The following is a 25,109-nucleotide window of genomic DNA, read 5'->3' as shown; positions in this document are numbered from 1 at the left end:
GAAAGAAAGACATCTGAATGAACCATAGATGGACAGAAGACATGGCTAGTCTAGTGAAGAGAAGGACCAGGGGAGACAGGAGAGCATCTTCCAATATTTGAGGGGCTGCCACAGAGAGGAGGAAGGGGGTCAAGCTATTCTCCAAAGCAAAAGGAAGGAAGGAAGGAGGGAGGGAGGGAGGGAGGGAGGGAAGGAAGGAAGGTGGAAGGGAGGGAAAGAAAGAGAGAGAGAGAAAGAAAGAAAAAGAAAGAAAGAAAGAAAAGAAAGAAAGAAAAAGAAAGACATCTGAATGAACCATAGATGGACAGAAGACATGGCTAGTCTAGCGAAGAGAAGGACCAGGGGAGACAGGAGAGCATCTTCCAATATTGGAGGGGCTGCCACAGAGAGGAGGAAGGGGGTCAGGCTATTTTCCAAAGCAAAAGGAAGGAAGGAAGGAGGGAGGGAGGGAGGGAGGGAGGGAGGGAAGGAAGGTGGAAGGGAGGGAAAGAAAGAGAGAGAGAGAAAGAAAGAAAAGAAAGAAAGAAAGAAAGAAAGACAGAAAGAAAAAGAAAGACATCTGAATGAACCATAGATGGACAGAAGACATGGCTAGTCTAGCGAAGAGAAGGACCAGGGGAGACAGGAGAGCATCTTCCAATATTTGAGGGGCTGCCCCAGAGAGGAGGAAGGGGGTCAAGCTATTTTCCAAAGCAAAAGGAAGGAAGGAAGGAAGGAGGGAGGGAGGGAGGGAGGGAAGGAAGGTGGAAGGGAGGGAAAGAAAGAGAGAGAGAGAAAGAAAAAGAAAGAAAGAAAGAAAGAAAGAAAGAAAGAAAGAAAGAAAGAAAGAAACATCTGAATGAACCATAGATGGACAGAAGACATGGCTAGTCTAGTGAAGAGAAGGACCAGGGGAGACAGGAGAGCATCTTCCAATATTTGAGGGGCTGCCACAGAGAGGAGGGGGGGGTCAAGCTATTTTCCAGAGCAAAAGGAAGGAAGGAAGGAGGGAGGGAGGGAGGGAGGGAGGGAAGGAAGGTGGAAAGGAGGGAAAGAGAGAGAGAGAGAGAGAAAGAAAAGAAAGAAAAAGAAAGAAAGAAAGAAAGAAAGAAAGAAAGAAAGAAAGAAAGAAAGACATCTGAATGAACCATAGATGGACAGAAGACATGGCTAGTCTAGCGAAGAGAAGGACCAGGGGAGACAGGAGAGCATCTTCCAATATTTGAGGGGCTGCCCCAGAGAGGAGGAAGGGGGTTAAGCTATTTTCCAAAGCAAAAGGAAGGAAGGAAGGAGGGAGGGAGGGAGGGAGGGAGGGAGGGAAGGAAGGTGGAAGGGAGGGAAAGAAAGAGAGAGAGAGAAAGAAAGAAAAGAAAGAAAGAAAGAAAGAAAGACAGAAAGAAAAAGAAAGACATCTGAATGAACCATAGATGGACAGAAGACATGGCTAGTCCAGTGAAGAGAAGGACCAGGGGAGACAGGAGAGCATCTTCCAATACTTGAGGGGCTGCCCCAGAGAGGAGGAAGGGGGTCAAGCTATTTTCCAAAGCAAAAGGAAGGAAGGAAGGAAGGAGGGAGGGAGGGAGGGAGGGAAGGAAGGTGGAAGGGAGGGAAAGAAAGAGAGAGAAAGAAAGAGCATCTTCCAATATTTGAGGGGCTGCCACAGAGAGGAGGAAGGGGGTCAAGCTATTCTAGTTATTTGGTTTAAAATGGGATTTTATTGTACATGTTTCTTAACTTGTGTTCGCCGCCCTGAGTCCTTCGGGAGAATGGCGGCATATAAATACATGTAATAAATAATGAATAATAAATATTGTCCAAGGCACCTGAAGGCCAGACAAGGAACAATGGATGGAAACTGACCAAGGAGAGATTCAGCCTAGAAATAAGGAGGAATTTTCTGACAGTGAGAACCATCAACCCATGGAACAGAAGTTGTGGGAGCTTCATCACTGGAAGCTTTCGAGAAGAGACTGGACTGCCATCGGTCAGAAATGGTGTAGGGTCTCCTTGCTTGGACGGGGGGTTGGACTAGATGACCTTCGAGGTCCCTTCCCACTCTGTTATTCTATTCTTCTTCTTATTCTGTTATAAAACAGAAATAAGGTTGAATTTTTTTCCAGTGCAGATATTTTTTTTTTCAGAAGAGATTGGACAACCGCTTGAATGGTTCAGAGAGTCCTCGACTTACGACGGTTCATTCATTCCAATGACCGTTTGAAGTCACGACGGCCCTGGAAAAAAAAAAGTGACACGACCATTTTTTCCCACTTATGGCCATGGCAAGCAGTCCCACGGTCACGGGATCGAAATTCAGAAGCTCGGCCACCGACTCATAGTTATGACGGTTGCAGTGTGCCTGGGTCACGTGATCCTCTTTTGCGACCTTCTGACAAAGCAAAGTCGATGGGGGGAAGCCAGATTCGCTTAACAACCAGGTGACTGATTTCATGACTGCAGGGATTCGCTTAACAACGGGGGGCAAAAAAGGTCGCAAAATGGGGCAAAACTCACTTATTTATTTATTTATTTATTTATTCAATTTATATACCGCCCAGTCTCCTATTGGACTCAGGGCAGTGCACAGACAAGGATAAAAAACATACCAATACAAAATTTAAAGTCAATTAAAAGAATTATACAGCTTTGACCCACAATTTAAAACAATCCAATTAAAACCCAAGTTACACTTAAAAAGCTAAAAAGCCAAAAAGCCAAAAAGAGCTAAAAAATGTCTCGCTTAGCCACAGAAATTTGGGGCTCAATTGTGGTCGTACGTTGAGGACTGTCTCTATAGGGTAGGGGTCCCCAAACTTGGCAGCTTTCAGACTTGTGGACTTCAACTCCCAGAATTGTCCAGCCAGCATTTTCTCCTCTTCTATTTTATTCTATTTCAAAGCGGTTGAAAGACACCGGGAATCTCAGAAAAAAAATCAAACCCACACATATTTATTTATTTTTTTTCTCCCAGAATTGCAACCGGGCTCTTAAAAATTGTGGCAATCACCACAACAGCTTTAAACAACAACAACTACTACTACTACAACAACAATAGCAAACCATCTCTCTCTTCCCTCGGTCAAGTAAATTAAAAGAAAAAGAACTCCCCAAAAAAAAACCAAGAAAAAAAACTGCAGATGAAAGAGAGTTAAATTTAATTTGGTTTTTTTTTTTCCAGATTGTCTTTCTTTCCTTGGGAGAGCACAGCTGTGTGTGTTTTTTTACATGCATGGTGTTTTAATGAGAATACGGTACAGTGTCCTGGGCTCAGATCCAAAATTCAATGCAGTGGGAAGGGAGGGAGGCTGTGAAGGGTGGAGAGGAAAAAAAAACAACAGTATTTTGTTGGTTGCGAAGGACAAAGGCCACTCCGGACGAGATCTCAGCGCCGGGTAAGTTGGCTTCTTCTTCCTTTGCGTTGAGTGTTTCAGATTTTTTAAACTTAGTCTAGCTAAAAGTGGGGGGAAATTGTTCCGAGACAGGAAAAGCAGTAAACCCAGAGAATATCTCATGAGTTGCAAGGCTGAAGTTGGAATCCCTTTGCACTGATCTGTCAACTTTGGGAGAAATTTTGTTTGCATCTGAAGAGGTTCCCTGTTAGGAGATTTGTTTTATTTATTTATTTATTGGTTCGATTTATATGCCGCCCTTCTCCGGAGACTCAGGGCGGCTTACAATGCTTTTTAAGCAATAGCCTTCATACTTTTGTATATACCTGCTTAGTAGGGCTTTCGGGCCTCCCCAAGCAGTGTTCTTTTTTTGTACAAAGTCAGCTTATTGCCCCCACAATCCGGGTCCTCATTTTACCTACCTCAGAAGGATGGAAGGCTGAGTCAACTTTGAGCCGATCAGAATCGAACTCCTGACTTTGAGCAGAGTTACCTGCAATACTGCCTTATAACAACTGTGCCACCACAGATTCCTTCCTTTCTTCCTTCCATTGATTGATTGATTGATTGATTGATTGATTCGATTTATATGCCGCCCTTCTCCGGAGACTCAGGGCGGCTTACAATGCGTTAAGCAATAGCCTTCATACTTTTGTATATACCTGCTTAGTAGGGCTTTCGCCCCCCCACCAAAGCGGTGTTCTTTTTTATACAAAGTCAACTTATTGCCCCCACAATCCGGGTCCTCATTTTACCTACCTCGGAAGGATGGAAGGCTGAGTCAACCTTGAGCCTGGTGAGATTCGAACTTGCAGTAATTGCAGGCAGCTGGTGCTACTTAACAGCACTTTAGTCTGCTGCGCCACCAAGGCTCTTGGGTTGAAGTCTTTGCCTTGAAGCCCAGCTGGACTTCAACGGTTAAGGAAGGGCTGTGTGTGGGGGATCCATGCCTTAATTCACAATGTTTTGATTGTGAAACAACAATACTTAATAATCTTTTATTATTATTGATTCCTTTGGGTGAAAGGAGAAATAAATAGAAGATAATTTAATTAATTTAATTTAATTTAATTAATTAAATTTATATGCCGCCCCTCTCCGAAAACTCAGGGTGGCATATAAGGGCGGAGAAGGTTTGTAGCTCAAGGGGTGAATTTGTCCTGGGGTCCTGGGTGCTCTCCGAGCTGGTGGTTTTCTTGCAAAATGTTTCACAACCCAACTAGGTTACAACATCATCATCATCAGGTGAGGGGGGTTGTGGAGCGAAGAGGACGGGGAGGAGGATTGTGGGGTCCTTGGTCCTTTCTGAACTGTGTAGTTTCCTGGCAGAGTTTTTGTGACCTAAACTAGGTTACTATCATCAGTGCTAGAAGGGAAGGGTCTTGGAGGAGGAGGAGGAGGGGAGGAGGAGGAGGAGGACTGTGGGGGGGGGTCCTTGGTACATTTTGAACTTGGTGGTTTTCTTGAAGACATTGCATGACCCAACTTAGGAACATCATCAGTGCTAGAAAGGGTTTTTGCAGGGAGGAGGAGCAGGAGGACGATTGTGGGTTCCTTGGTGCTATCAGAGCTTGGCAGCCTTCTTGCAAATGTCTCACACAACCCAGCTAGGTTACATCATCAATGTTAGAAGGGAGTGGGGTTTGCAGGGAAGAGGAGGAGGGGGGGGAGGAGGAGGAGGAGGAGGAGTGTTGGATGCTTATCCTACGGTTGGGTAGATAATATATAGAAAACTATAACTTTGTCTGTGTTACCGAAGAGAACTGGGATTGTAAGCAAACTATGTTTTGTGTTGAACCGTGATTATTTGAAGAAGTGTTATCTTTGTTTTGAGAAGCCAAGTTTGTTTTTTACTACAAGTAAAGACTGTTTATTTTTCTTTAAACGTTCAGAGTCTGTGAGTATCTGTGTGTTTTGCTAAGCAACGTATCGATTCGCTGTCTGGTCCGTTGTACCGTTTTGCAGAGGGCAAGTTTTACCCTCAACACTGAGGATGACCGTGGGGGTCCTTGGTGCTATCAGAGCTTGGCGGTCTTCTTGCAAATGTCTCACGACCCAGCTAGGTTACACCATCAGTGCCTAGGAGGGAGTGGGATTTGTTAAGAAATTCTTCTAAATCAGCTGAGCTTCAGGTTAACCGTCTTCCAAATAGTTCCAAATCGTTTCGGGGAACTGAATCCATCAGCCCAATCAATTGAGGCGTCTTCCAAAGAAAGAGGAATATGTGTGCAATGAATCCTAAAATATTTTTATTTTCTTTTTTTTTTAAACCATCAGGTGCCCGTTGCGGCCACTTAAAAGTCTCATCCGACTTTTAAGGCGTCACTCACAATCTGGCAGCTGCCCCTGATTTTTTTTTTTTTTTAATTCTTAAGGAATTTTGTTACGGGGAACTTCTAGCAGAAGTAAAAAAAGAGAAAGAAGCTTCTACTGTTGTTGTTTTTTTTATTGCAAAAGTTTTACAATTACATTTTCACCCCATTTTCCCCCCCCCAACCCCCCCCAACCTCCCCAACCCCCCCAACCCACCCCTCCCCCCCGGACTTCCACAGAATATAATCCAATCAAAACCCCCTTTTTATAAAACTTGAACCCCTCCATCCCCCATATAATTTTTCATCTTCACAAAACTCAAATATTTCTATCTTTATATAATACTTTCAGTGAAAAGCTATTTGATACTTCCTAGTTTGATATTTGTTCTGCACATAATCTATCCACTTTTTCCACTCCCATTCATAAGTCTCTTGTGAGCGATCTTTTAAGTATGCTGAAATCTTCGCCATCTCTGCAAAACTGGCCATCTTCAAAGTCCATTCCTCGATAGTGGGCAAAGCTTCATTTTTCCAGTATTTACCTACCAATAATCTCGCTGCTGTTACCATATACAATATCAACTTAATTTCACCCAATGTAAAACCCTTAACTATACCCAATAAAAACAATTGTGGAGAAAATTGAATTTTTTTTTTCTTAAAAACATTCTGCATGACCCACCAAATTTTTATCCAAAAAGCCTTAACTTTCTTACAAGTCCACCAAACATGATAATATGTAGCATCTAAGCAGTCACATCTCCAACATTTTGGCTGAACATTAGGGTACATAGAAACTTCTACTGTTGAGCAATTGTAACGCCAAGGACTTTTAAAATGTCACAACGCGATAAACAGGTTTTTTCACTTTATATACCCAAAAATGCTTCGTTTCACCCTTGAGAAATCGTCAAAGGAAGGCAAGAGAACTCGGGAAGGTATTTGAAAAATGGAACTTTGTATTTTGAAGCTTTCGTTCCCCCCCTAACCACTGGTTCGCACTGCCAATGCACTTTTCTTTTGAACCTACAGTTAACTTTCTTCTTCTCTCAAAGCCACTCGGTTCCTCTCCATTTCTGTTTTCTGCTTCTTCGTTTTTTTTCCCCTTTACGGCGCGATAAAGGCACAGGTGCTCCCAGAGATCTGTTGCCGTTTTATCGATGGCATAAAAAAAGATTTACTTCAAAGGAGATCATCGGCCACAATATATTCCTTTATGGCCTAGTGTTTTGATGCTCTTTGAAACTTGGGTAATAGTTAGGAATGGGCACGCGTAAACGAAGTGCACGGTTTCTTCCGTCTGTTGCAATTTCTCGTCCAGCCTGTTCAACATTTAGTTTAAAACCCAGCCTGAAAATTCTCTGACACGGACAAATTTGCTGGATCTTAATAAAGCAGGTAAGGAAACCTTTTCTTGCAGAGGAAGGGAAGGATTGACATATTTTTTATTTTTATTTGTTTTTATATGCCGCCCTTCTCTGGAGACTCAGGGCGGCTTACAAGCGCTAAGCAATAGCCTTCATACTTTTGTATATTTTATACAAAGTCAGCTTATTGCCCCCACAAACCGGGTCCTCATTTTACACACCTTAGAAAGGATGGAAGGCTGAGTCGACCTTGAGCCTGGTGAGAATTGAACTCGCAGTAATTGCAGGCAGCTGGATGTTAAATGTTGCCTTAGTAGGAGTTAAATGCTTAGTAGATGTTAAATGCTGCCTTAGTAGGAGGCATTAGCCTCCTACACCACTCAGACATAGAATATTTTGAATAGAATAGAATAGAATAGAATAGAATAGAATAGAATAGAATAGAATAGCAGAGTTGCAGAGTTGGAAGGGATCTTGGAGGTCATCTAGTCCAACCCCCTGCTCAGGCAGAAGAACCTATGTCATTTCAGACAAGTGGCTGTCCAGTCTCTTCTTCAAAACCTCCAGTGATGAAGCACCCACAATTTCTGGTGGCAAGCTGTTCCACTGGTTAATTGTCCTCACCGTTGGGAAGTTTCTCCTCAATTCCAGGTTGCTTCTCTCCTTGATGAGTTCCCACCCGTCGCTTCTTGTCCTGCCCTCTGGCACTTTGGAGAATAGCTTGACCCCCCAAATCTTCTTCGGGGCAGCCCCTCAAATACGGAAACGCTGCTATCATGTCACCCCTAGTCTTTCTTTTCATCAAAATAGACATACCCAATTTCAGCAACCGTTCTTTATATTTTGCTTCCCCTCTCCCCCCAAATCTCATTTCTCCTTTGTCCTTCTCTAACCAAATTGCAAAACGGGACATTTTGCAGAAGGCAGAGATCTAAGATAACCATCAGAGTCAGAATTGGAATAGAGCTGGAAGGGACTTTGGAGGTCTTCTAGTCTAACCCCCCCCATCCGGAGGCAGGAAACCCTATCTCATTTCAGACAAGTGGCTGTCCAGTCTTTTCTTCAAGACCTCCAGTGTTGCACCACCCACAAGTTCTGGTGGCAAGCAGTTCCGCTGGTTAATTGTCCTCATTGTTAGGAAGTTTCTCCTTAATTCCAGGTTGCTTCTCTCCTTGGTTGGTTTCCATCCATTGTTTCTTGTCTGGTGCTTTGGAGAATAATTTGACCCCCTCTTCTTTGGGGCAGCCCCTGAGATATTGGAACACTGCTATCATGTCCCCTCACCCCGGTCCTTCTTTGCAACTGTTCTTCATATGTTTTAGTCTCCAGGCCTTTAATCCTCTTAGTTGCTCTTCTCTGCACTTTTTCCAAAGTCTCAACATCTTTTTTTGGAGTTCGGTGACCAAAATAAGTTGCAGTATTCCAGGTGTGGGCCTTACTATGTTATAGAAATGAAAAGCTGGAAAACAGACAGATGCATTTATTTGCGCAAAGGTTCAGTGCAGTTTTTGGTTGTTGCAAAACTGAACCAAGACGAGTTATGATTTCATGATTTATATATGTTTTCAAGACAAAAGAGTTCTATGAGCCTTTCCGGCTTTCATATATGGTTACATTATAAATACATTATACTTACATTACACTTTACTAATTACCAAACCATTACATGCTAGTTAATAAAATTATGTTGGCTACGCATTTTTACTACTCCCATCACTTTATAGTTTACAACTTTCCTTTAAGTGCTGTAATGTTTAAATGCAGAAATTATGGCTGTACTTTAAACCATAAGTAACTTTCTGTTCCCTATGCATGTCCTTTCAGATGTTCACATATATCTGTATTTCCGTAGTTTTGATTCTATTAAGAAAATATATAGAATCAGTGTGTTTTGACACAGGGCCATAGGTCAAGTAATTATGAGGAAATCTATGATGTAATTGCTTAGCTTCTCCTCCTTATCAGAGTCTTTCATCCACCAGAACACCATTCCTGAGCTTTCCTGATGGATGACAGCTGGGCCCCATCAGAAGATATATTTACCAATAATGGGGTTCAGCTGCCTCCAACAAGCACATTTCTCTCTTATAATAATGTGAAAGTTTAATAGAGAAGGTTATTCAGAGTTCATGGATTTGATCTGACTTTATGTATCTGACTTGGTATGATTATTTATTTTATTCACCTTATTTCTTTCTTTTTTTTTTTTATTGAAAAAGTTTTTCAAATACAAATTTTTCCCCTTTTTTCTCCCCCCTCCTCCCTAACCCCCCCCCTCACCACCCGTCCCCCTGTGGCATCTTCAAAATAAAATCCAAAATCGTAACAGATTATATAATATTTTACCATCCCCTTACTCCATCCCCCAAATACTGACCCTTTCTTTCTGATAATATTATTACATCCCCCTTTTACCATACATTTCAGAATAACATTCTACTATAACATTGTATAATAACTTCTAAATTAGCATATTGTTATAACTCCCAATTTAGCAATAATCTGCCCTTTTTCTCCTCCTAATATAACATTTCAAAACAACCTTCCACTTTAAAACTATATAATAAATCCTAATTTAACATTTAATCTTTAGTATATATTAATATAACATTTCAAAGCAGCCTTCCCCTAAAAAACTATATAATAAATCCTAATTTAACATTTATTCAACTCTATCCATTTCCTCCACTCCCATAAATGTATCTCTTAAACATCCCTTTTCTTAAACTAAACAATCAATAAACTAGCCTGTCTCCACCCACTTTCCTACAAAATTACCATACATAACAATTCTTAATATCTTTATTCTTCTGCCCACCCTACTAAAAAATATATATATATACTCCCTTATATAGATAAAATCAATGACTTTAAATTTATAATCCATATAATGTCTTCTTTGATGTCTCTCCACTGGATTGTTAACTCCATCATCCATATTAGGGTAACATAGCATCCTGATTGCAGCAAGAATGTTCAAAGTCCTCAGTTATCATCTGCCCCCATCAATAATGAGTATCTTCATATATATATAAAAAGGAAACAACCACCCGAGTGACATTATAATTGTATTCCATATAATATCTGTAATAGTGGATTTCTTCAGGATTATTAATTCCCACCATCATAATGGGGTAACAACCAGATCTTCTGCATGCCCCAGCATAGCTCTCTTGCCATGTAGCTCAACATAAACATGATATATTTATACCTTATTTCTTATTTGCTATATCTACCCCAACTAAAGCTTTACGAAGCGATAGTCATATTTCACGTGATTTTGATTCTGTGCCTCTGTTTACACAACCAAGGGCCGTATTCGCTTTTTTTGGGCGGCGGTCGCACGTGGCTGGCCCGTGTTTAAGGGATCGTCCACTAGGACTCCAAGGTCCCTCTCGCAACGACTGTTTTTGAGCCAGGTTTCATCTCATCTGTACTCGTACAAGACAAGAGCCATTTGTCCGGAATTGAACAGGGCCGTGATGGTGAACCTATGGCACGCGTGCCACAGATGGCACGCGTAGCCATATCGCTGGGCACGCAAGCTCAGCTCTGACACGCGCCAGCTGATTTTTCGGGCCTTCTGGGCCCACCAGAAGTAAGGAAACAGGCTGTTTCCTGCCTCCTGAGGGCCTCGGGGGTGGGTGGGGGTGGGGAAGGCCCGTTTTTGGCTCTCCCCAGCCTCCAGAGCCTTTCTAGGAGTCTGGGGAGGGCGAAAATGGCTTTCTCCACCCCGCCGGAGGACGAAAACGGCCCATTTGCCAACTTGGAGGGGTTGCATACGCATGCACGGGGGCAGGGCGCATAGAATTTTGGGTGTGGGCACGTTCGCGCGCGACATCCCCCCCCCCGCCCACTCCTGGCACACGATGGCAAAATGGTTAGCCATCACTGGATTAGGGTTTCCTGTTTGAGCTGGGGCATTCGACGACAGCAAGGGTCCCTAAACTCTGGTTCACGGACTGATACCAGTCTGTTATGGAATGATGGGACCAAACAACATTCCTGGGTCAGCCAGAGACAGTTTTATTTGCGCAGTTTCCGAACCAGATTTGTATCTGCAATTCTGAACAAAGGAAGAGTTCTGATACATCTGCTTTTATACATATCCAAGACAAAGGACTTTGCTGGCACAGCAGTTTTCCATAGATGGTTAACATACATCCGTTACATGATAATTGACACTTTTTAATTACTAAATTCCTGCCTTAATTTATAGTACATGAGATAATTTTAGCTAAATATCCTCCTTAGTTCCGTATCCGCTGATGCGTAGATTCATGGCTGGCCTTGGATTAATAAGTAAGTTTTTGTTTCAGATGGATGTCTCTGCATCCTTGACAGATATCTTCCTCAGAAGATATATATTATACATGGTCCTTGCATCTTTGACAGATAGGCCCCTCAGAAGATATATGTTTGCCAAGAATGGAATTTCGCTGACAGTGTAGTCTTTGAACAAGCCCATTTCTTTCTTTATAATAATGTGAATAAAGAGGGTCCTCCAATATTCATATAGCTGACCTTATATCATTCACTTTATTCACATTATTGTATTATTTACCTTATCCACTTTAAGTCCGTGACCCATTGGGAACCAGTCCGCGTGAAGCTCCATTTGCCCATGTGCAAGATTAAGTTGCGTGTGTGAAAGCATCGCTTCCCCACCCACTGCGGTCACCCACCGCCGTGGGAAAGGTTGGGGCCCGCTGGACTAGAACCAGGGGTGGGCTGTTGGGGGCTCGCAGGGGTTCAGGAGACCCTCTAGCTAAGATTCGGTGCAGTTCGGAGAACCCCCAAATCCCACTCCTGGCTGGCCCCTCCCATCCCACTACTCCTCTCCCAGAAGTCCCCACGCGGCCCGTTTTGGATGCAGGAAAGTGCCGGGTGCGCGTGGAGGCTCGGGGAGGGCGAAAAACGGGCCTACTGGAAGTTCGGGAAGGCCGGAAACGGGCCGGCCTCCAGAGGGCCTCCGGAGCCCGGGGAGGCCATTTTTGCCTTCCCAAAGGCTCAAGAAAAGCCTCCGGAGCCCGGGGAGGGTGAAAAGGCCATGCCCACCATGGCCACGCCCACCCAGCAACCGGGCAGAAAACCCCTTGCTAAAATTTTTGAAGTCCACCTGTGACAAGAAGAGCCTCCAAGCTCCCTTCCAACCCTCTGATTCTATGAGTTTTTGAAATTAGGCTGAAGGGTTTGCAGCCCAGCCTTGCCAATAAAAAGGTTTGTTCAGCTAGGAATTTAAAACAAAACAACAACAAAACCTTGAGGACTAGCTACCTGATCATTCGCTTCCACTTTGTCAGCAAGAGTCCGCTCTGTGCTGCAATAGGACTGAATATGCAACTTGCAAAGCGTGTTTGGCTACCTGGGACTTGACCTGTTTGAGTGCATCAAGTAGTATCTTAGAAATAGCAAGGCCCACTTTGCCAGTACAGGTAGTCCTCGGTTTACAACAGTTCATTTAGTGACCGTTCCAAGTTACGACGGCCCCGGAAGAAGTGACTTAGGAGTGTTTCTCACTCTTTAACGACCTGTGTAAACATCCCCGTGATCAAAATTCAGATGCTTGGCAACTGATTCATACTTATGATGGTCGCAGTGTCCCGGGGTCACGTGACGTCCCCTTTTGCGACCTTCCGACATTCCAAGTCAAGGGGGGGAATCCAGATTCACTTAACAACCGTGTTACTCATTTAACAACTGCAGGGATTAATCAATGTAGAAAGAAACGTCGTAAAACGGGGGCAAAATTCACTTAACCATGTTACTCATTTCACAACTGCAGGGATTAATAAATGTAGAAAGAAACATCGTAAAACGGGGGCAAAATTCACTTAACAACCATGTTACTCATTTCACAACTGCAGGGATTAATAAATGTAGAAAGAAACATCGTAAAACTGGGGCAAAATTCACTTAACAACCATGTTACTCATTTCACAACTGCAGGGATTAATAAATGTAGAAAGAAACATCGTAAAACGGGGGCAAAATTCACTTAACAACTGTCTCGCTTAACGGCAGACATCTGGGGCTCAATTGTGGTCGTAAATCGAGGATTGTAGCATTTACAGCCCATTTCTGAGGGGAAGACTGGCATATTTAGTACAAAGTGACGAAGCCAGCTAATAATTCAGTGGGTGAAAATATCTTCCTTTAAAAAAAATTTTTTTTTTTAAATTTTTAAACAAACAAAACATTAAAAATCCATCTTCCATAACAATTGCAAACAGCGTGTCGGTCGGTTACAAATCCCTTGTGCTTCGTCCCCATATTCATATTTTACTAATTATCTAATTTCTCATATCATCAACCTGATATATATCTTTGTATCATGATCCTCATTTATCATTTATCTAACAATGGCATTATCATTCCAGAAAAAAATATCTTCACATATTATATTATAACATATTTTAGATTTCATATTTCATTTCCATGTTTTAGTATCTAGCCATTGATAAAATAAGTCCCATATCTTAGATAAACAATATTACAATATTACATACCTTGTAATATTGTTTATCTTCCTGTTCTCTAATTTCAAATGTCAATTTACTCATTTCAGCACATTCCATAATTTTCTTAAAATATCTTCCTTTTCATAACTGTGAGGCATTGTTCATTTCCTATGAGAAGGAGAGTCAGTGACCTTCGGTTAATTTTATCTTATCTGGCATGGGAGTTTTTAATCATTTTGGCCTCTTCTCCCAATCGGGGGCCCTCCAGATTAAGCAAATAATTGCCAACTGTCCTTGATTTATGACCACAATTGAGCTCAAACTTTCCCCGCCCAAGCAAGACAGTGAAGCGAATTTTCTCCTTATTTTATATGATTATTTTTTTTTATCACGCTTAAGTGAGTCATTGTAATTAGCACACACACCCACACCCCGGTTGTTAAGTGAATCCGGCTTCTGCATTGACTTGGCTTGTCAGGAGATCGCAAAAGGGAATCACGTGATCCCGGGAAAACCGTCATAAGTACATGCCAGTAGCCAAGAGTCTGAATTTTGAATCACGTGACTTTTACTCTTAAAAGCATTTTTTCTACAACTTTAAGAGGTTGCAGAAAAAAATGCTTTTAGAAGCCTCTGACGATCCCAGCTGAGTTGCCTGATCAGCAGAGGCTTTTTTTTTATTTATTTATTTTTAAAAACATTTTTTCGGCCGAAGAGGTGGTAGAAAAAATGCTTTTAAAAGTAAAAAAAAAAAAAAAGCCTCTGATGAGGTGGGCGGGGTAAGCGAGCGGCGATCGGGCCGGGGACGGGTTCGGGGGCGTGGCCAGCCAATGTTATTACCGGTTCTCCGAACTACTACAAATTTCTACCACCGGTTCTTGCGAACCGGGAGCAACGCACCACTGAGCCGAACCTTATCTGATGCCGTGGGAAGGGTGCTTGTTAGCTATAAAGAAGAGACTGCTTTAAATTTTTTTATTTATTTTTTTTAATTTGATTTATATCCTGCCCTTCTCCGGAGACTCAGGGCGGCTTACAAGGCGTTAAGCAATAGCCTTCATTCTTTTTGTATATTTTATACAAAGTCAGCTTATTGCCCCCACAAACTGGGTCCCCATTTTACCCACCTTAGAAAGGATGGAAGGCTGAGTCAACCTTGAGCCTGGTAAGATTCGAACCTGCAGAAATTGCAGGCAGCTGTGTTAATAACAGGGTGCATTAAACCACTGTACTACCAAGGCTCTCCAATTTAAATGGAAAGGACTTAAACTTTAAATCATTTGGCATGGGAGCCTAATTTAGGAGTTCCAAATTTGTCTGAGTAGCAGCAAGTTTTCCAGAAATAATAAAATTTGCAGGAATATTTCTGTAGAGGAGCCCTGGGTGGTCTCCGAGCTTGGGTGTTTCTTTGCAGACGTTTCATGACCCAACTAGGTAACATCATCAGGGCTAGAAGGGAGTGGGGTTTGTGGTGGGGGAGGGGGAGGGGGAGGGGGAGGAGGAGGAGGACTGTGGGGGTCCTTGGTGCTCTCTGAGCTTGGTTGTTTTCCTGCAGACGTTTTGTGACCCATCTAGGTAATATCATCAGTGCTAGAAGTGGGGAGGAAGAGAAGGAAGAAGAGGAGAAGAAAGAGGAGGAGGAGGGGGTGAGCATTGTGGGGGTCCTTGGTGCTCTCTGAGCTTGCTCGTTTTCTTGCAGACGTTTCATGACCCAATTAGGTAACATCATCAGTGCTAGAAGGGACTGGGGTTTGCAGAGAAGACGAGGAGGAGGAGGAGGAAGAGGAAGAGGAGGAGGAGGAAGACTGTGGGTCCTTGGTGGTCTCTGAGCTTGGTTGTTTTCCTGCAGACGTTTCGTGACCCATCTAGGTAATATCATCAGTGCTACAAGGGGGGGGGATTAGTATCAGGAAGAGGAAGAGGAGGAGAAGAAAGAGGAAGAGGAGGGGGTAGCATTGTGTGGTCCTTAAGTGCTTTGCTGGCTGGGGAATTCTGGGAGTTGAAGTCCACCAGGCTTAAAGTTGCCAAGGTTGGAGACCCCTGATTTAGAGTAGAATAGAGTAAGGGAGGGGAGAGGAGAGGAGAGGAGAGGAGAAAGAGTAAAATAGTATTAAGAATATTAGTATTAAGTATTAAGAATTAAGTATTAAGGGCGGCTATTATTTAACGCAATGGCTATTGCTTAACTCAGTGCCTTCCGCCGTGCCCTTAAAACCCACTTTTTCCAGCAAGCCGGGCTGGCTTAAGAAGAAATTTTTAAATTTTACATTTTTTAAATGTTTTAATTGGTTTGTGATTTTTAAATTTTTGGGCCAAATTTATATATATTTTAATTGTTCTTAATATTTGTAGTTTATGTTCTTAATTCTGGCTGTGCACCGCCCTGAGTCCTTAGGGAGAAGGGCGGTATATAAATTGAAAAATAAAATAAAATAAATAAAAATAAAACGCACTGTAAGCCGACCTGAGTCTCTGGAGAAGGGCGGCATATAAATCAAATTAAAAAAAAAAAAGATTATTATTATTAATATTTCTATGCCGCCCACTCTCCGAGGTCTCTGGGCGGCTTACAACAATCGACAGTACACTAAATAGCATATTGCCCCCTAACAATCTGGGTCCTCATTTTACCCACCTCGGAAGGATGGAAGGCTGAGTCAACCTTGAGCCGGTGAGATTTGATCCGCTGATCTGCTGAACTAGCAGTCAGCTGAAGTAGCTGCAGTACTGCACCCTAACCACTGCGCCACCTCGGCTCTTCTTAATAGAATTAAGAATAGAATAGAATGGAAGGGAAGGGAAGGGGAGGGGAGGGGAGGGGAGGGGAGGAGAGGGGAGAAGAGAAAGAGATGGAAGGGACCTTGGAGGTCTTCTAGTCCAACCCCCTGCTTAGGCAGGAAACCTAACCTTTAGTGACTGTTTGAAGTTACAACAACCCCGAAAAAAGGGATTTTACGACTGTCCTTCACAATTACGACCGTTTATTATAGCTATCCCCACGGTCACATAATCAAAGTTGGCAACTAACTCGTATTTATGACCGTCACAGCGTCCCGGGGTCATGTGATCCCTTTTGCAACTTTCTGCGAAGCAAAATCAATTGGGGGAAGAAGCCAGATTCACTTAACAGCCCTGTTACTAATTGAACAACCTATGGCAGTCGTAAAATGGGACAAAATCCACTTGTTTCACTGAACAACAGAAATCTTGGGCTCAGTCGTGGTCGTAAATCAAGGACTACCTTGTATCTACGGTCTTAAACTGAGCAGGCGCAGTGTTTCTCAAATCTGGAAACTTTTAAGCCAGGCAACTTCAACTCCCAGAATTCCCCATCCATCCATCCATTCATCCAGCCTATTATATTATAACGTGCGGATCATCTGCAGTACCGCAGAGCACCGCGGGCGGCAGCCGAGAGCAGCTTCTTTGTCTCCTCATCCCGGGGCGCCTGGTTAGATTATCTCGCGAGACTAAATTCCAGGGACGCGAGAGAGGACAAAAAATAACCGCACAGCGCTAGGGAGAGGGGGCGGGGCTTGCCTAAACCGGAAGAGAGCTTTGCCAGTAGTCGGGCATGGAGCCGGAAGGCGGAAAGACCCGTCTGGAGAAGGGTCACGCGTGGGAGTGGCGTGTCGCTGAACACGGGTGGGAGTGGAAACGTGGGAACGGTCGCTGCAAGCTTTAAATAACAACTGGGGGCTGTTATTTCCTAGCAAGGCAGGCGGAAGTTCAACAGGTGCGGAGCCTCCCTCCCATTTGGATCTACTGCTGGGGAAGGCAGCTGCTCCTGTTGAGTGTCTGCCTGCCGCTTCCCGGATTTTGCAGAGGTAAAGCGAAAGTTGGGTAGGGGGGGATCGACCTGTGGGATTCCTGCCTAATTTGGGGCTTGTGTGGGGGTGGGGGTGTTTAAGTTCTTGCTAAACCTTTTGCAGGGCTGGTCCTTCTTATCCAAGCATTTCCCTGTTGCACAGCTGGCCCTGTTGAATTTCTGTCTGCTGGAGAGAAAAAAAAAAGATTTCTTAGCAAAACTTCTTACGGCGAGCTTTCCTGGGGAATGTCTGCCTGCATTTCCCTGTTGCACAGCTGGCCCTGTTGAATTGCTGCCTGCTGGCTGGGGAAAAAAAAAGATTTCTTAGCAAAACGTCTTACGGCGAGCTTTCCTGGAGAATGTCTGCCTGCATTTCCCTATTGCACAGCTGGCCCTGTTGAATTGCTGCCTGCTGGCTGGGGGAAAAAAGAGAGATTTCTTAGCAAAACGTCTTACGGTGAGTTTTCCTGGGGAATGTCTGCCTGCATTTCCCTGTTGCACAGCTGGCCCTGTTGAATTGCTGCCTGCTGGCTGGGGGAAAAAAAAGAGAGATTTCTTAGCAAAAAGTCTTACGGTGAGCTTTCCTGGGGAATGTCTGACTGCTTTGCTCCAAAAAAGGGGGAGAGAGATGGGCTACCTTGAATTTCTGTGCCTTGGTAAAAAAAAAGCAAGAATTTGGCTGGGAAAAATAACAGGATTTCAGGATGGGCCGGGACTGGAAGGATGTGGGGCGGAGGAGAGATGGGGTCGATTTTAGAGGACGGTCCAGGCAGCTTTGTGCAGGTTTAAGTGCAAAAATAATAATAATAATAATAATAATAATAATAATAATAATAATGCTAATTCTTCTTCATGCAGAGTCAGGAATTCAACAGGGGAAGCTGCCTCTCTCTCTCTCTCTCTCTCTCTCTCTCTCTCTCTCTCTCTCTCTCTCTCTTCTGGAAGTTTGGCTCTGTTTTGAAACTGAATAGCTTAACATTAACAGAGTCGGAAGGGGCCTTGTAAGGTCGGCAGTTCGAATCCCTTGTATAGGTCTTCCTGCGTGAGCAGGGGGTTGGACTAGATGACCTCTAAAGCCCCTTCCAACTCTGTTACTGTTAGTCCAACCCCCCTCTGCCCCCCACCCCCAAGCAGGAGACATTACACCATTTCTGACAGATGGCAGTCCAGTCCCTTCTGGAAAACCTCCAGGGATGAAGCTCCCACAACTTCCGAAGGCAACTTCTGTTCCATTGAATATAGAACAACAGAGTTGGAAGGGACCTTGGAGGTCATCTAGTCCGACCCCCCGCCCAAGCAGGAGACCCTACACCATTTCTGACAGATGGTAGTCCAGTCTCTTCTGGAAAGCCTCCAGGGATGAAGCTCCCACAACTTCCGAAGGCAACTTCTGTTCCATGGGTTGATTGTTTCTTACTGTCAGAAAATTTATCCTTATTTCTAGGTTGAATTTCTCTTTGATCAGTTTCCACCCATTATTCCTTGTCTGGCCTTCAGGTGCTTTGGAAAAATAGCTTGACCCTCTTCCTCCACTCTGGGGCAGCCCCTCAAATATTGGAAGATGCTCTCCTGTCTCCCCTGGTCCTTCTCTTCACCAGACTAGCCATGCCCAGTTCCTGCAACCGTTCATCGCATGTTTTAGCTTCCAGTCCCCTAATCCTCTTTATTGCTCTTCTCTGCACTCTTTCTAGAATCTCAACATCCTTTTTTATACTATGGTGACCAAAACTGGATGCAGTACTCTAGGTGTAGCCTTACTAAGGCTTTATGGAATGGTATTAGTACCTCCCTTGATTTTGATTGTATGCTCTGTTAATGCAATTTAGGACTGCATTGGCTTTTTTGGCTGCCGGCCGCACACTGTTAACTCCTATTTAATTGGTTGTCCACTAAGATTCCAAGATCCCTCTCACAGTTACTGCTTCTTTTAAATTTTAAATTTTATTTTTTTAAATTTTTTTTTAAATTTCTGGGGTTTTAAATTGAGCCGAATTTATTTAATAATTTTAAATTTTTAATTGATGTTTGTCTTGTGTTTTTAAATAGGCTGTACACCGCCCTGAGTCCTTCGGGAGAAGGGCGGTATAGAAATAAAATTATACTTATACTTCTAAGCCTGGTTTCCCCCAGTTTATATGTGTGTTTTTGGCTTTTCTTGCCTAAGTGGAAGACTTTACTTTCCTCTACGTTGAATTTCAGTTTGTTAGATAGGACCCAGGGTTCAAATCTGTCAAGATCCATCTGGATCTTCAGCCTAATATCTAGGGCGTTGGCTATTCATGCCAGCTTAGTATCATCCGCATTCCTGGGCTAGATTCCTGGACTGGATTCACCCAAGACATTAAGTGAGACTAATTTGATTAGAGATTCTCTAATCATGGTTGTCCCGAAGGTGCTTTTTTCCAAGAGGCAACTGGACTTTTTGGTTTTTCTGTGAAGACGTTTCCCTTCTCATCCAAGAAGCTTCTTCCGCTCTGACTGGATGGTGAGGAATGGAACCATAAGCTGGAGAACTGAGAATCTGTACAGACGTTTAGCTATACAATTTGGGATCAACCCCCTTTGAATGGTGTGGGGGCAGGAATGGATTTCAGGAGGAAAAAAATGCAGATTACAGGAATCGTTTGCACCACTCAGGTGACCCCCGAGGACACAGAGAAACCTCCAAGTGGCCTCAACGACCCTCTAAAACAGCGGTTCTCAACCTGGGGGTCGCGACCCCTTTGGGGGTCGAATGGCCATTTCACAGGGGCCGCCAAAGCCCTCTCTCGCCCCCCCCCGCCTTCACTCACCCTCACCCTCAGCATCTGTTGGATCGCCCGGTCGCCGTTCGCTTACCCTGCCCACTCCCAATCTTGCTGCCTCCGGAGTCCCAGCTGGTGGCTAGAGGGAAAAAAAACTTTAAATTCTTGCCGCTGGGCTTCAAAGAGGTAAATTCCTGGAGCAGATTTTTTTTCCCTCTAGCTATGCTGAAAAGCGAAAGCGAAAGTAAATGGCTGCAACGTGACAAAATGAGGCAGAGAGAGATTTCTTTTTCTTTTTCCTCACCAAAAAAGGTAGGTGCAAAACTGCAAACAATGGGAAATTTAGGGCAAAAGAGGAGAGTTCCAAGATTTTAAAACACAAAAGAAAAAAAGTTCTATTTAACTAGGGAATTGTAATAATTGAGATACTATTAATTGGTTAAGTTGTGGTTTGGAGGAATATACGGGGGAAATTATTTGGTTTGTTATTATTGGTAAATATAATTAATTGATGTGTAAGAAATTGGATTGCATGGAAATAATTGGAATATTCATGTTCATATTGATTAATATACAAAAAAGATAGTTATATAACTAATTGATTTATATTAAAATGTTGAATTTGTATTAAACAACTGTATTACATAATCAATGTGAGGATGGATATAAAAATAGATGACAATGCGAAGGGGTATAATATAGAATAGAAGGGAAAAATTGAATTTGATTAAGATTAGAGATGAGGATGAAGGGTAATATTGTTTTTTTTAAAAAAAATAGATGAGGAATAAATATGGTAAAAAGGAAATATAGAAATTGTAAATTTAATTGAAATGACTAAATACTGTGTTGGAAGAAATATCCTTCTGGGTTCTGCTCCAAGTGGGGAAAAAGACACTGGAAACATGGAGACTGCTTGGAAAGATGGTTTAATGGTGGACAGGATCACATGGCTTGATGTGTTGTGTTAGTTTCTGTTGCTATTGTGTTAGTTTCTGTTACTATTGTGTTAGTTTCTGTTGCTATTGTGTTGCAAATATCCTTTGACAAAGGATTGACTTTCTGCCTCTGGCCCATTAACAAAGGGTGGGGGGCAGGAAGGTGGGAGCTGCTTTGTCTGTAAAATATGCTTCTCCATTTCTCATCCAGGTAGGGAAATATAATATTCTGCCTTTTTAATATTTCCCAAAATATTTCATTCTTCTAGGAAAGGGGTGGGTGCTAACCTCCTACAACTGTTTAAATTTGTGAACCGGCCAAATACTCTGTTCAAAGAAAATATGTTGTATGTTTGTATGTGTGTTTCTAATTATTGCTATTTATTCATATTTGTTCTCTTTTATTCTTTAAAGTTTAACAATTCATTCTTTATTTTAATATCTTAATATTTGTTTGGGGTTGACTTTCTTCCCTTTCATCTTTTTTATTGTACAGCAATCTTTCTCCTCAAACCTACCACCTCTCTCTTTTCTTTCCTTCTTACTTTCTCTTCCCCCCCTCTTCTTCTCCTCCCTTCTTCCTCTTTCTCTTTCTCCTCCTCTCTCCCTCCCTCTCTTACCTTCACTCCTCCTCTAATTTCCCTTCCCTTCCTTCATCCCTCTCTATTGCTGTATCCTTTTATGCATATGGACTACTCAGAGGGCTGAAAAAGTTATTTTTGACTGGTCCTCGCACTTTTGACCAGTCCTCGAACTTACGACTGTCCTCACAATTTACGTATTTGCGCTATCTTGTCACCATGGTGAAGAGAAGCAGTTGTGAAATGAGTGACACGGTTGTTAAGAATGGTACAATGGGCATAAATGATGACCAGTCATAACTGCAAAGACCGGTCAAAAGTGCGAGGACCTGTCAGAAATCACATTTTTCAGCCCTCTGGGTAGTCCTTTTGTGCACAGGGACTACTCAGAGGGCTGAAAAAGCTATTTTTGACTGGTCCTCGCACTTTTGACCAGTCCTCGAATTTACGACTGTCCTCACATTTTACGTTTTTTGCCCTATCTTGTCATCATGGTGAAGAGAAGCAGTTGTGAAATGAGTGACATGGTTGTTAAGAATGCTGCACAGGCATAAATGTGAGGATGGTCATAAGTGTGAGGACCAGTCAAAAGTGCGAGGACCTGTCAGAAATGACTTTTTTCAGCCCTCTGAGTAGTCCCTATACATATAGCCATGGCGACCCGGTCACATGACCAGCTAGCCACGCCTACCCAGTCACATGACCTCCAAGCCACACCCACAAAATAAGCCACGCCCACAGAACCCACCCCTGGTTGGGGGTCACCACAACATGAGGAACTGTATTAAAGGGTCGCGGCATTAGGAAGGTTGAGAACCACTGCTCTAAAAGGATGCAGATGACCAGCTTTGTCTGCAAGGAGTATAAATCCTTCCGTTCCCCACCATCCGGTCAGAGTTGAAGCAGCTTCTTGGATGAGAAGGGAAACGTCTTCAAAGAAAAAACAAGGAAGTCCAATCGCCTCCTGAAAAAAAGCACCTTTGGGAGTGTTGACAGTTAAACAGGGGAACAGCTTTCCTCCAGAAGTTGTGAGTGCTCCCATCACCGGAGGTTTTTTTTAAGAAAAAGACTATAGACAGTCACATCTGAAATGGTATAGGTTCTCCTGCTTGAGTAGGGGGCTGGACTAGAAGACCTCCAAGGTCCCTTCCAGATTCTATTCTGTTCTATTTTCTATTCTGTTTTATTTCTATTTTTATGTTCTATTCTATTATTCTATTTTCTATTCTCTATTCTCTTCTCTCCTCTCCTCTCCCCTTTCCTTCCCTTTCCTTCCCTTCCCCTTCATTCCATTCTAATTCTAATCAATTTAATTCCATTCCATTCTCTCTTCTCTTCTCTTCTCCTCTCTTCTCCTCTCTCCTCTCCTCTCCTCCCTTCCCCTCCCTTCCCTTCCCCTTCATTCCATTCCATTCTAATTCTAATCAGTTTAATTCCATTCCATTGTCTCTCCTCTCCTCTCCTCTCCTCCCTTCCCTTCCCTTCCCCTTCATTCCATTCCATTCTAATTCTAATCAATTTAATTCCATTCCATTGTCTCTCCTCTCCTCTCCTCTCCTCCCTTCCCTTCCCTTCCCCTTCATTCCATTCCATTCTAATTCTAATCAATTTAATTCCATTCCATTGTCTCTCCTCTCCTCTCCTCTCCTCCCTTCCCTTCCCTTCCCCTTCATTCCATTCCATTCTAATTCTAATCAATTTAATTCCATTCCATTGTCTCTCCTCTCCTCTCCTCTCCTCCCTTCCCTTCCCTTCCCCTTCATTCCATTCCATTCTAATTCTAATCAATTTAATTCCATTCTATTCTCTCTCCTCTCCTCTCCTCCCTTCCCTTCCCTTCCCCTTCATTCCATTCCATTCTAATTCTAATCAATTTAATTCCATTCCATTCTCTCCTCTCCTCTCCTCTCCTCTCCCCTCCCCTCCCCTTCCTTTCCTTTCCCTTCATTCCATTCCATTCCATTCTAATTCTAATCAATTTAATTCCATTCCATTCTCTCCTCTCCTCTCCTCTCCCCTTCCCTTCCTTTCCCTTCCCTTTCCTTTCCTTCCCTTTCCCTTCATTCCATTCCATTCTAATTCTAATCAATTTAATTCCATTCCATTCTCTCCTCTTCTCTTCTCTTCTCTTCTCTTCCCTTCTCCTCTCCTCTCCTCTTCTAAATTGTAAGTCAAAGACTTCCGATTGTAATAAGCAGACTACGTTACAGTCGTAAGTAGAAGACTCCCTGTACCATTGAGACCACATCAAGGGTTCTGCTTTCCTCCTTTCTCGTTCTTGGCCCTGATTCTCCCATAACCCCTCTTAGTGACCGTGAAACCTTTTAAAGACAGGAAAGAAAAAACCTGATTTTTAGAGTGGAGAAGCTTTGAATTTCCACTCAAGCTGTTTGAAGAAGGAGTTGTGCTGTTGGACATGGTGGCCTGCCAAGATACTGCGTTGCTAAAAAGCCTCTTAAGAAATCCAAACTTGGTGTGGGTGTTGGCTGAGAACACAATGGGGTTGCGATCAGGAGACCACAAATTCTTGGCCAAGCTTTGACGTTCTCACCTGCTGCGGAAAGGACAATGGCATTCCAATTTGATGAGCTAAATCCAGCTGGCCTCAAAAAAAGCACCTGTTCAAAATTTTAACCTGTAAATCCCAGGACAGATTGGAGAGCAAAGTTAGATAGATAGATTAACAGAGTTGGAAGGGACCTTGAAGGTCATCTAGTCCAACCCCCTGCCTAAGCAAGGAGACCCTACACCATTTCTGACCGATGGCAGTCCAGTCTCTTCTTGGAAGTTTCCAGTGATGAAGCTCCCACAACTTCCAAAGGCAACTTCTGTTCCATGGGTTGAAGGTTCTCACTGTCAGAAAATTCCTCCTTATTTCCAGGTTGAATCTCTCCTTCATCAGTTTCCATCCATTATTCCTTGTCTGGCCTTCGGGTGCTTTGGAGAATAGCTTGACCCCCTTCCTCCTCTCTGGGGCAGCCCCTCAAATATTGGAAGATGCTCTCCTGTCTCCCCTGGTCCTTCTCTTCACTAGACTAGCCATGCCCAGTAACCGTTCTTCATATGTTTTGACTAACTCTAAAGCAAGGAGTCTCCAAAGCTGGCAACTTTTAAGACTTGGGGACTTCAATTCCCAGAATTCCCCAGCCAGCATGTCCACAAGTCTTAAAATTGCCAATTTTGGAGATTACTTTGCTAGGAGCCCTCACGACTGAATATTGTTAAAAGGCTTGTAAATTAACCAAGAGATGCATTGGTGATTGGGGGGGGGGGGGAATGGGGGGCAGGATGCGATTGCCATGATCCACGCCTAGAAGGTTTAAATTATGAATTCATTGCCACACCTGTCCACCACAAAATGGAAGGCCCAGCCCTTGTAATTGACACCTAAACCAAGAAATGGGTTAAAATCCATTTTACCTTCATAGGTTAGTAGTTATTTATTTATTGGTTAATTGCTAATGTTCCAGAGGACGAGAACGGAAGAGGAGGCTATACTCTATGGTTAAACTAGTGTTCTATTATTACGA

The 25,109-nt window shown here is 43.1% G+C and overlaps 1 protein-coding gene across 4 annotated transcripts in view; it reads left to right on the top strand.

Moving 5' to 3' along the window:
* The first annotated feature begins 3,154 nt into the window (after positions 1 to 3,154).
* Positions 3,155 to 25,109, top strand: part of ALDH3A2 (aldehyde dehydrogenase 3 family member A2) — a 46,274-nt gene continuing 24,319 nt past the window's right edge. For 2 of the 4 annotated variants that reach the window (XM_087883465.1, XM_060685633.2), the window contains exon 1: positions 17,074 to 17,335. Coding sequence is in view for 2 of the 4 variants with exons in the window: in XM_087883464.1 (XP_087739590.1) it covers positions 3,202 to 3,368 (167 nt within the window). In the remaining 2 variants the exon portion in view is untranslated. Of the gene's footprint in view, positions 3,369 to 17,073; positions 17,336 to 25,109 lie in introns of those variants that run through there. The other 2 variants (XM_087883464.1, XM_060685634.2) reach the window with 2 other exon arrangements.

This window comes from Pantherophis guttatus, chromosome 1, assembly GCF_059756535.1.
Source record: "Pantherophis guttatus breed Tessera chromosome 1, ASM5975653v1, whole genome shotgun sequence".
Classification (NCBI taxonomy): Eukaryota; Metazoa; Chordata; class Lepidosauria; order Squamata; family Colubridae; genus Pantherophis; species Pantherophis guttatus.
This window is presented reverse-complemented; position numbering and strand designations above follow the sequence as displayed.